This window comes from Cupressus sempervirens, chromosome 6 (assembly GCF_028749045.1).
Source record: "Cupressus sempervirens isolate cs-2001-9-10 chromosome 6, ASM2874904v1, whole genome shotgun sequence".
Taxonomy (NCBI): domain Eukaryota; kingdom Viridiplantae; phylum Streptophyta; class Pinopsida; order Cupressales; family Cupressaceae; genus Cupressus; species Cupressus sempervirens.
Genome location: NC_143123.1, coordinates 322,824,632 through 322,837,332, shown reverse-complemented (window position 1 = coordinate 322,837,332; position 12,701 = coordinate 322,824,632). Strand labels below are relative to the sequence as shown.

Genomic DNA, 12,701 nt, shown 5'->3' with positions numbered 1-12,701 from the left:
TGGTTCTGTACAAATTAGAGGACGAATTTAAACAAATTTTTTAGATTATGCTGAAATTCGGGAAATTTCGAACTTCATGCATGAAGTTCGCTGAATCCTCTGACACAAATCAAAAGTACATTTGTTCATTGAAAAGTCATCACTCTTCAATGATGTTCACAAAGGAGCTCATCGTGTCATTAATCACACACAACAAAAGATTTTACACATTAAACATCTTTTAGAATATATTAATATTTCTTAATTTCAAATATGATTACATTTCTATCATACCAAGCATACGTCTAACGTGTTCCACCTTTGTTTTAGAAAGAGGCTTGGTGAGAATGTCTATTGTTTGTTCATCTATACTAAATTGCTAATGTATCCCAACTGGATGGCATTTCTCTCCATTGTGTCTCTATAGTGAGTGATAGGGGATTTCAATATGTTTTTATTTGTCATGGAATAGTGGATTCATTGAGAGAGCTTTAATTTGTCATGGAATAGTGGATTTATTGAGAGCTTTATACAACTTCAGTTATCACGTTGAATGATGGTGGGGGACAAGGATTGTCCAAACGGTCCTACAAGAAGTTTTCTTAATCATACAACTTCTCAAGCAACCATAGATGCAATATATTAGGCTTCTATAGAACTCTGTGCTATTGAAGATTGCATTCTACTAAACCAGGAGATCATGGTTGATCCTAAACTCAAGCAACATCCTGAGGTGCTTTTACAGTCAACTATACTTTTTGCCCAATCTGAGTCAATATATCCATGTAGATTTAAGTCCTTATTATCATATCTTAAGCCATGTTCAATTGTGCCACGCAAATATCTCAAAATATGATTTACTGCAAGTAGGTGTAATTGTCTCGGTTTCACACAAATTGATTGAATGCATGTGTTACATAACAAATGTTTGGTCTACTGTTGACCAAGTACATTAAGGATCCAATCATCTGTCAATAGAGAGTGGAATGTATTAATTTTGAGTTAGCTGCTACTTTTAAATTATGTAAATTTGTTTTCATGGGTGTAGATATTGGTTTGCAATCCTTCATTCTGAACCTTTTCAAAATATCAATTGTCTTTTTTCCTTGATTTAGGATAATACCATCAGCTAGTTGCCATACTTCTAAACCAAGAAAATAGTGTACAAGACCCAAATCCTTCATGTCAAATTCAAATGTTAGATCTTGTTTACACTTGGTGATGAGGTGGTCCTCTCTTGTAATCAATAAGTTGTCAACATAAAGAATGAGAATCAACATGTTACAATTTATTACCTTGAAATAAAGGTTTAGATCTACATCATTTTTGGAGAAGCCTAATCCTGAAAGATAGTCGTCTATCCTTTCATCAGGCTCAAGGAGCTTGTTTAAGTCCAAATAGGGCTTGCTTTAATCTGCAAACATAAGACCTATTATCATGGATCACAAATCCTTCAGGTTGCTCCAGGTAGACTTCTTCTATTATACCATTAAGAAAAGCAGTCTTCACATCCATTTGATGAATCTTCCATTCCTTTAATGTAGCGATAACAATCACAGCCCTAACAGAGGTATATTTAGCAATTGGAGTAAAAGTTTCTTCATGATCAATTCTTTTTGAGAAACACCTCTAGAACAAATCTTGCCTTATATTTTTCAATATTGCCATCTGTAGCATGTTTAATTTTGAAGAGCCATTTATACGAAATCACTGATTTATCTTTTGGTCTAGGTACAATGTCCCAAACATCATTCTTAAGAATAGATTGATATTCTTCTATCATAGCATCTTTCCAAACTTGATGTTTAAGAGCTTCCTTGACTCATAAGGACAACATAGCTGGAGTACCTTTGTGGTCTTTTGCTTTCCCTAAAGGTTCCTTTCGGAACTGCATAATTTTCAGCCTCTTGAATCATCTTTCTTTCCCAAAGAGGTCTTTTGGGAATAATTGTAGTGTTTCTAGGCTCATCGGTAGAGTTCATGGGTTCATTTTGATTGTTTTCTTCCATATGTTCAAGAGTCTCCCTTTGCATCTCAGAATATGTTCTTCCATATTTTGAGGAGACTCTTGATCTTCGATGTCCATTTCATGAGTCTTTAGATCTTTTCAATGCAACATTTTCTTCAAAGATTACATTTCTGCTTAGTTCGATTAATTTTTATACGTGGATGTAAATCCAATAGGCTTTAGATGTTTCACTGTAGGCAACAAATATTCCCTTTTTCCCAGAAGGCTCTAGTTTGGATCTCCTTTCTTTGGGTGCATGAATGTAAACGAGACAACCAAAGATTCTCAGGTGACTTACAGTAGGTTTTACTTTTCTAAATGCTTCTTCAAGGGTTTTGTTATCCAAATGGGAGTGAGGACATCTATTTTGAATGTAGACAGCAGTATCGGCAGCCTCAGCCCAGAGATAGGTGTTTAGGTTTTGGTCATCTAGCATGGCTTTGGTTGCTTCTACAATTGGCATATTCTTCCTTTAAACTACCCCAATTTGTTGAGGATTGTAAGGAATAGTAAACTCCCTCTTGATCCCAACATTATTATAGAAGGATTTAAAGTTATCAGAGATGTATTCCCCCTCCCCCCCACATTATCTAATCTTAGGATTTTGATTCTATTACTCGACATATTTTCTACTAGAGCTTTGAATTACTTAAACCTCATAAGGACTTCACCAGACTCTTTACATTTTAAAAAATATATCAATGTTTTCCTAGAATAGTCATCTACAAAAATAACATAGCACAAAAATCCTCCTAAAGTGGTAACTATCATTGGTTCACAGTAATTTGAATGTTAAGTTCTAAAACATATTTGGAGCTATTTTCATTACTATGAAAGGTGGCTTCGGTGTTCTTTCCCAAAACACACCGTTTGCATGTTCCTTCATGTTCTTGGTTAAGTTTAGGAAAACCTGTTACCAATTTCTCCATTGAAGGTAGAGCACAATAGTGAAGATGCCTTAATCTTCTATGCCAAATCTCACTTGTATTGGAGGATTCATGAATTGATCCTTGTGAAGGAGAAGTGCAAGGATTGTATAAACATCATGTCAAATCCCTATAGTGTGAGCTTCTTAATGTTTGAGTTCTAGGGCCAAGCGAGAACTTTACCATCCATGAAGGTAATTCGATATCCTTTGTCTTTAAGGGCTGAAATGGAAACCAAATTATGTTGAATACTTGGTACGAATAATACGCCTGTCAGTTGGAGAGGAATGCCTAAGTTCAAATGTATAGTCCAAGTTCTATTTCCTTTCACAAGATAGTTAGAATCATCCCCAATGGTGACTTCCTCGTCAAAATCTTCTACAAAGCTATCTAGGTGTTTGCTCAATCCTGTTATGTTACGAAAAGCTCCATTGTCTATGACCCAAGTATTTAGGCTGGCAGTTACTTGACTTGAAAAGGTTGAACACAAGTCTTTTGAAGTCCTTATCTAAGTTCACCCTGTTAGGTTCAGCTATGGAAGCTTGAGGTTTAGGCCTGTTTGGACACTTAATTGCAAGATGACCAAATTTGTCACATCTAAAGCATTGTATTTTAGATAGGTCCCTCTTTCTCATGAATGAGCACTTTCTACTTGAATCCTTTCCTTTCTTCCTCTTTAAGTTACCTATCTTCCCTTTGTTGTAAGCATGGCAGTTTAGGACTTGAATATCTTCATTTCCCAATCCCTCTAGTAATAAGCCTAGACTCTTCTTGAATGCAATTGGTTTCAAATGATCAAACTTAGGAAGTTTAGATTGAGCACTTATTCCTTGTATAAAGGATACCCAAGATGTAGGAAGTCTGCTCAGAGTCAACATTACTAATTCTTTGTTGTCGATTGTGTGGCCAATAGTGGATAACTGATCTCTTAACTCTGTTGTTCTTGTAAAGTATGATGTAATAGTTTCACCTTTGTTCATCTTGGCTTGGTGGAGTTGTTGTTTCAAAGCAAGAGCTCTGCTTGTATTATTTATCTCATACATGTTCTCTAAGCTTGTGAACATGCCGTATGCAGTATCTAATTTTGATATAATCAGAACTATATGATCTTTTACAGCATCCACTAATATCTTAATGGCTTTGTTACTGTTTTTCAATCCACTGATGTTTCTCACTATCTTTACTAGGTATGGGAGTTTCTTTCTCCACAAATGATTCTAACTCATGTTCTTTTAGGGAAAGTGTTATTCTAAATTTCCAAGATACAAAGTTTAATGTCCCTTCAAATCAATCTTTAAATTTGACATCGTTCAAAATTTTGTACAGTTGAAGAATTCTAAAGGCAGTTTAGATGATTTCTCAACAAATCTGATATGGATTTTTCTTAGGCTGGCTCGGATACCATGTTAAGTTTTAATCAGATTTAGATTGTACGTAATTTTAAATTTTATTTCAATGGTGTATTGATCTCAATCCAATAGTATAACTAGAATAATGACTCAATATATTTTATCTTTGATTTATAAAGATTCTAATGTTGTTGTTAATACAATATTGCAAACAGTGATGAGAGAACAATTTTACTGTGTAAGTAAAATTTTTTGCAAACTTGAGGAGATACTTTATCATGTTGTTGTATATTGTAATTGCACTACTTTGTTTTCTGTAAACTTCAAGATACATTGTGGATCAACATATATATTTCAATGAAAGGACACGCCTCTCATAGAGGCATGCCCCTACATGGATCAAAGTCCACAAAGAGACAGGTCTCTACGTGAGACATGCCTCAAGTAAGTATTGATTCGTAAGCATGATTAACTTGTGTTTATTATGTTTCACAAGGTTGATACTTATTTTATCAACAGCTCTATGAAATGCCAAGTCAATAATCATAACGCAAACTGATAATACACGAATCAATAATTACTATCCATTACATATAAACTATTAAACAGTGAATATACTCAGATTTGATAAGTCAATACCCAATATCGACACATTACATGATTAATAGTTATTAGGTTAGACTATATATATATATATGAGGTTTAATAATTATTAATCATGTAATATGTTTGACAATATCCATAATTGTTTTTTATCAGAATACAAAATAATTATAGATATCAATTTCTCAAGATCAATAGATAATAAATGTATTAGATTTCATTGATTGAACTAATCTAACCAAAGCTACAAATCATCAACATACTGTCCTTAGGTTTCAAAATTGAAAGTTAGAAGCTTCCCAGATTTCTCCAAGAGAAAATAGTAATCAAACATAAACCAAACATCTCGAATATGAGGCTCTAAAAGTTCTTTTATAACACATCCTTGTGATTCTTCATTTTCCCCTACCTACCTCTTCGTATTCCTTTTCTTTGTCTCTTTGTTTTTCCCTCGTTTAAATTAAAATTTAATAGACTACTTGTTACAGTTTGTAGCTACGATAGAGATCTTTATCTCTCAAAATCTGGACGTTATTACCGTTATTATTATCTTCAGCTGAAAAGGACACTTAAGTTTAATTTGTAATATTAAATGTAAATAACATGTGTCATTCTCATGCATTGAGGCATGAATATTCGAAGAGTTATTATTAATTATAGGAGTTATAGGAATTTCAAGAGACCTTTCGGTTATAATGTGAAGAGTCTCCCCTATTCTTATATATTTGCATCAAGCAAAAGATATTGTGCACTTGAACATTTCATTATCAATAAAGATATTTTTGTGTTGTGTGGTTGGGTTTTTCCCTTCATTCTCGAAGGGTTTTCCCAGGATATTTCCAGTGTTCTTTGTTTCAGTTTTGTCTCTTTCTTATTGCTGGTTATTTTCATGGATTTTTGGGCTCTAGTTTTAACATGGTATCAGAGCTAGCTTAGATAACAACTTAGAAAGGTTAATGTTCTTTTCTTTATTGTGTCTTCAAATATTTATTAGTCAAGCACGATTGAAAGTTTTATGGGTTCTTGCATGTTGTTTTGAATGAACAACATCATAAGCTAACAGGTCAAACCTGTAAGATGTGCTGCTTTCAATTGTCGAGGCTCTCATATGGCAGTAATTAAAACCTGAGTGCTAAGTTCATATAACTCTTATTCTATTTTGTATCTATCTGCACCTTAGTGTGTGTTGGTGTTGGGTTCGTATTTTTTTGAATTTTTTATTACTTCACGTGGGTAATATCTTAGAAGTCTTTCGAAGAATGATCTTTTCATCAAAGTCGTGGGAGTCTAAGCATTTAAATTTTGATTGTTCCTTGTCTGGTTATATTTCTCTCCCTCTTCATGAGCTATCACGGCAGTTTTATTTTTGGCGAAGTCGATTATTAGAGAGTCAATTACGAATTCTCATATCTAGCTTCTTGAAACCGCTATTGCATTTTCTTTTTCTTTTGATTTTTGAAAGTTTTGTTTTTGGTTCTTTGATCTTTTCTCGATTGACCCGAGAAGTGGCTTTCATAAAAAAATGGCAATCAAAGAAAATCTAGTTCAATACGTCCGTAGGTGGAGCTCTCCCTGTCATAATAACGTTATCGAAATGGGGCATTGTTGGTATGTGAAAGGCAGTGGAGTGACTTAGTGTGCGAGCATGACTGCTTGATGGGCATGGGAGAACATAGGTGGTCAAAGCAGGGTAACACGCCATCATGAATCGAACTACCCTTCTCGCAATCTCTACATTCTGGATGCTCTTCTTACCCCTCCACCACTCTTGATCCATGAATTTGTTTATATCATGCAATATGTTATGACTTCATTTCATATTATGGATTATCGTGTTTTGCATCTCTTTTTATAATGGAAGTTGTTTATGATTGTGATGAGCACAATCTTAAAGGGTTTTGGGTCTTGAAGAGAAGAAGCGCAATTTATGTGGTGATGAATGCATATTGTATTTTATGTCGGTCATGGCTGATCAGATGGCAAGATAATCATATTATGTTCCGACATTGATAAGCAGTTCCATGTCGAAAGTTAACGTGGCTTATAATTCAGAAATATCATCCTCAGAATATGGTGTTATTCAATATTAATCTGATTGGCATATCAATACCAATCATCGGAGGCAAAATATATCTTTCCTTGAATTGTCAATCTTTGCCATCGGCATCTTCATCTTTCTTGTCTCCTTTGTTGGCTTGATGAGCGTCTGCTGCAATCACCATGTGTGTCTCTCTTTCATGCAAGCCTCGAGTCTTGCATATTGGTCTTTTTCTATTATATATCTTCATTTGGATGGTCTTGATAGCTGGAAACTATTGTTCACCTCAAGTTTGAAGTGCATCGGGTGCATGCTTGGGTTTCGTATTCATCATGGAGAGTCCGGGGTGAATCATCTGCATTGATCGTCGCATTTGTACTATGCTGCTCTTATCTGTGTTGCAGGGGATAGTATTTTTATAAAAATTTATATATAACTGGAAAGAATGGTTTATTTTCAGTAATCATCTCCTTATATGATAGATTAGTTTACTAATCTCTTTTCGTTGCAGGATGCAACAAGAAAAGTAATTATTAAGAGGGAGATGTTTTTAGCTTCAGGGGGAGGCTTCATAATTAAGAGGGAGTACTTATGGAATCCCCATCACTCTCATAGATATATTGTGATGCTTGTGATATTTATAAAATTTGAGACTTAAATGGAATCAAGTCTTAGTTTGTTATTGTTGTGTGAATAAACAAACTTGTAAGATCAGCTATGATAACTCTTTCACTATGCGATAGTGAACATCACGTTGAGAGATTCCGTGACGGGAGTTGGATGTCATCTTGAGAGATTCCATGACAGTTTACGTTGAGAGAGTCCGTGGACAAAGGCTTAGCTGTGAGTCTTGCAAATCTTTTCATGTTGAGTGATTCCATGAATATGATTGAATGTTACAGGTTTTCATGTTGAGTGATTCCATGAATATGATTGATTATTACAGGTTTTCATGTTGAGTGATTCCATGAATATGATTGATCGTTTCATGTTTTCATAGGATATATGGGATGAGAATTTATCATTGGCATTTTTTGGTTGCAGCTTTATGTGACTGTTCAGCTAAAGATCTCTCTTGCTAAGGGGGAGTGTTAAAGTTTGTAGCTACGATAGAGATCTTTATCTCTCAAAATTTGGACATTATTACCATTATTATTATCTTCAACTGAAAATGACACTTAAGTTTAATTTGTAATATTAAATGTAAATGATGTATCATTCTCATGCATTGAGGCATGAATATTCGAAGAGTTATTATTAATTATAGGAGTTATAGGAATTTCAAGAGACCTTTTAGTTATAATGTGAAGAGTCTCCCCTATTGTTATATATTTGCATCAAGCAAAGGATATCGTACACTTGAACATTTCATTATCAATAAAGATATTTTTGTGTTGTGTGGCTAGGTTTTTCCCTTCATTCTCGAAGGGTTTTCCTAGGATATTTCTGGTGTTCTTTGTTTCAGTTTTGTCTCTTTCTGATTGCTGGTTATTTTCATGGTCTTCTGGGCTCTAGTTTCAACACTACTAATGTACCAAAAAGGTGACATTTCCCTTCTTATTTCTTACCAAACTCCTGACTACAATCACATCTAACCTGTAGCAAATGAATTATATCCTAAATGCTAATCCTAGTTATAATTAATAGTATACTCAGATGGCATGGCTTTGGACCTCTATACCCATATGAAAGGAAGATCCAATAGATATTGTATTTTAAATTTTCTACAAATATCTATTCAAGAAACTTCGACTGTATTTCAACAGACTTGTTCAAATATCAGAGTAAGAAAGGTGACTTCCATGCCAACTCCAAAAAGTCGATCCTAAAATGCTAATATGGAATTTACAAACTAGGAATTTATAAAATTAGAATATATAATTGCAAGAAATGACACGAAGAACTACGAAGGAGGAAAACAAGAAAAATACAATATGCCTATTGTTAGCTTTTTCATAAAAAAGATGGTTCAGAAATAGCACAAAAGCAATATGCGTCCACCAAAACTGATTAAAATCTGAAACAAGGTGACCATTTGTAGGCCACAAAAACTAAAACAATGGCCAGAATCTCTAAATTGACATTAACTTTTCTGTTTCTCACACAACATGTCAGTCGTTCTATCAATTCCTACACAGGTCCAGTAACACCCAGAAGTACAAAAGATATTGACAAAAAAATCTTAATTTCAAATGCTAAGAAATATTACCCTAACCAAACACCCTTTAACTTCATTTAGAAAGGATTCTAGGCCAAAGATTTTAAATACTTAATAGTGTTTTACCTGCTACGTGCAAATGGCTTGTTCTTTTCCAGCTCAAGTTCAGCCTGCTTAGTTTCTGCTTCCCTCTTTTGTGCTAAGCCTTTACCCCATTCCAAAGGCGTGGCCTGCAACAATGCAAGATTTCTTTTTAAAACATGGAAGATGTCAAATCTTGTTAGAAATTCATTATGCAAATGTTACAAAGAATGTAACTAGTTACAAGCATATGATTATGTCAAAGGTAAAAAAACAATGATAAGCAAGGTAGGTGGTTAGAGTGACTAGGCCATTTTGATCTTAATTATCACCCACACACTTGTGGTACATAATCGTACTTCTATTATTCCATACTATTCCATTATTTACCACAATGCATTTGTGTGTGTTCATGCCTAATGAAATATATTTCCTTTGGTTGCTAGTATGCTTCTTATGAGTATTACTCACTTGAGAACTATGTTCCCCCGAGTTTCCGGGACGGGGACAGCAGGGGACAGCGGAACGTGTTTCTGGGATGGCAAAAAATTTTGCCAATTTTGGGGAGGGAGGGGGACGACAAATGGGGACAGCTATATAACAGTTGGGAAAATTAAAATGTATAGAGAAATTTAAAATATATATATGAAAACATGGATAAAGCATGTACTTATACATAATAGAACCTTAAAATATAAGAATCACTAGAATTCATGTGCCAAATTTGTGTTACTTTGAGATTCAAAGTCTAATTTGTTCTCGAAGTCAAAGTCAAAGTCCCCTAGGTGACCCCAAGTCTCCGAGACATTTCCAAGACGAGGACGGCTGACAATATACCGGGGACACGTCCACAGGTTACACTGCTTGAGAATACTCTAACAAATATGACGATTGAAGAAACAATTGTCACCATTCACGCAATGAGAGTGCACAAACAATATAGTATTTGATATAATATGATGTTAGACTATAACTTGTCCCCAGGAATTTCTCGCCTTTCAAGACAAACAAATCAGAGCAGAGTGTGATGCAAAACCTTTATTTAGATTATAGTGTAAACTCCCTCATAAATGAAATTATAAATGTAGAATACTAGTGCACTACAAAGCTTCATGATAGCACACAATAGTTTCCTATTACCCACAAGCTAATGAAACAAGTGAAGCATTGAAAAAACAAAATCGGGAATGACTTAAGCAAAATGTGTGATGTGAACAGAACAGATTGGTATGTAAAAGTACCTACAATACTCTGGGCATACCACATTCAGATAAAAGGACAAGTTCACCCCATTTCAGTCAGTTTATGGAATTGATGCTACAATCCCTATTAACTCAATCCCTAATATATGTACCGCATTCACTTTGTAGATGGAGGATGACCAATCACAGATGCAACAAGTAGAAGATTCAAGATTTAAATAAATTGGATGAATACTTGCAAACTGCAATGTATAACCACCAGCTGGTGCAGCAAAAGTAGAAGGCATGGCATGATAGAGACTCGCAATTGAAAATGTTCAAAACAAGGGATCTAGTACCAGAGAATCAGTAATCTACAAAAAATCATGATTGTACCTGATTAAGCATGAATCATGGATCCGGCCAATATTTTCCCAGAAAAATTTCAATTTGTAGAGATATTGTTGATCCAATTATTTCTATGATTTTTCGCATTGAAATTGCATTAAAATTAGGTTATGATCCCTAACAGCAGCAAAAAAACATGAAGAAATCGTTGTGAAACCCCAGGAAAACTCACAAAATTAGTGAATCACTCAAAAATGGGGCTGATTCCATCCTCGAATCGAAGTCAATGCGTGTCAAAACAGTTTGTTACTTGTCCCTTAGTTTTGTTTTCTATTTCTAAAACTCTAAATAGAGGAGCAGGAGGAGAAATGGTGGCCATCAACTGAAATTGCAAGGGCACCAATCATCTTAAATTGCAATGGGCATGTGAGATACTCTCAAAGCAGCTGATGATTTGCTCTAAATTGTGGCTTCGATATATAACCCAAGCTCTCTACAAGCCCCACCACATGGATCTTGATGCAAACAAGTATACAATTAATATTATAGACTAATTTAAAATCATAACTATTGTGCACTATTATAGATGGCACTTTGACAGGGAGAGGGGGATCCTCTATAGTTTATAATCTAGGATTCTGGTTTGCTGGTACAGCAAAAACTTTGAAAAGGGCTTTGATTTGTTTGGATTCATTAGTACAAAAACATGTAAAAATTATATCTATACATTATATTTACGCAGCCTAGATGCATGAGTTAAGATTAGAATGTCAGATAGTATCATATAAACAACAAGAAGCTTGTAAGCCATTGACCATGCCATCAATGCTTCAAAATACATTTAAATAAAGGCAACCAGAAGCTTTGTGGGATAAAAGACTCCAAAGCAATTTGTATTCGTTTAGATTAATGACTAGAATCATGTTTCAAAGATTTCAAGTATATTATGGCTTTGGGATCTTAAAAGCACCTTGTGGACCATCTCTATAGCAGTTTAAATTTAAATCAATGGCAAATGCAAGAGACAAGGCAAGGCAAAAGAGGAATATATGCAAAGGAAATGAATAAAATTGATGTTTATGTTGGCTTCTCAACAACTTGAGAAGACTTTCGAACAGTATTCAGCATGCAAACTCATAACGTTCAAGGAATGAATCATTTTCTTCATGTAACAGTTGAAAGAATATTAAGTGATCTTCCCATTGTTATACATTTCTCTAGGATGTATAATGAAACATTGAAAAGCAATGATAAATACTTGGTCCATACGTAGAATAAGAGATCTTGGAACTGCTTCAATGAGCCATTTGGGCTATTGATTGGAACAATCAGCGATCTTCTCACAATGTGATTCCTTTACCTTGGAAAATTGTCTATCTTTCATTTCAGTTAATGCCTAGAATGTATTTGCAATTTGAATATATGCAGAAGAGTGGTTCTCACTTATTCGCTAAGATAATTTCATCTTTGCTTCTGAGAGATTTGCAGGTCCACCAGTGTCTGAACTGGGTGTGGTTTGGTTCGAAATTCGAACTACTCCCCTGTGGGTTGGATCTTGTCCGGACCTGCAGGCGGACTGGACCAGAACCACTTACCTATTCATACCATGGCTGGTCCGGGAGCCCGGGGGGCAAACTGTAGATTGTCAGTTACTTCATAGACTTTGTTAATATTTGATCGCAGACTTGGACAACTATTTTGTGATTACCCTCTTAAAAAGTCCGATAGATGTTGATCACAGTTACTTCATAGACAGCTAATATTTGATCTCAAACTTAGGCAACTATTTGGTGAATGCTCTCCTAAAAAATCTGATCAATGTTGAACTCAGTTACTTTAAAGACTTGGCTAATATTTGATCTTGGACTTGGACAACTATTTGATGACTGCCCTCTTAAAAAGTTGACTGAATTATTGCCTATGTTATCAGCAATATAAATATAAAAACAAAAATCATTTTTTACAATTGATGGGTTCAAATCTATTTTATGTGCTTTCTATATCCTCTATGCTATGGAAAATGCCCTTAA

The 12,701-nt window shown here is 34.7% G+C and overlaps 1 protein-coding gene across 1 annotated transcript in view; it reads right to left on the bottom strand.

Moving 5' to 3' along the window:
• Positions 1 to 12,701, bottom strand: part of LOC149552479 (pre-mRNA-splicing factor of RES complex protein) — a 78,418-nt gene that overhangs the window by 40,105 nt on the left and 25,612 nt on the right. Inside the window, exon 6 of the mRNA XM_089788062.1 lies at positions 9,188 to 9,291. Coding sequence (XP_089644188.1) covers positions 9,188 to 9,291 — 104 coding nt within the window. The remainder of the gene's footprint in view (positions 1 to 9,187; positions 9,292 to 12,701) is intronic.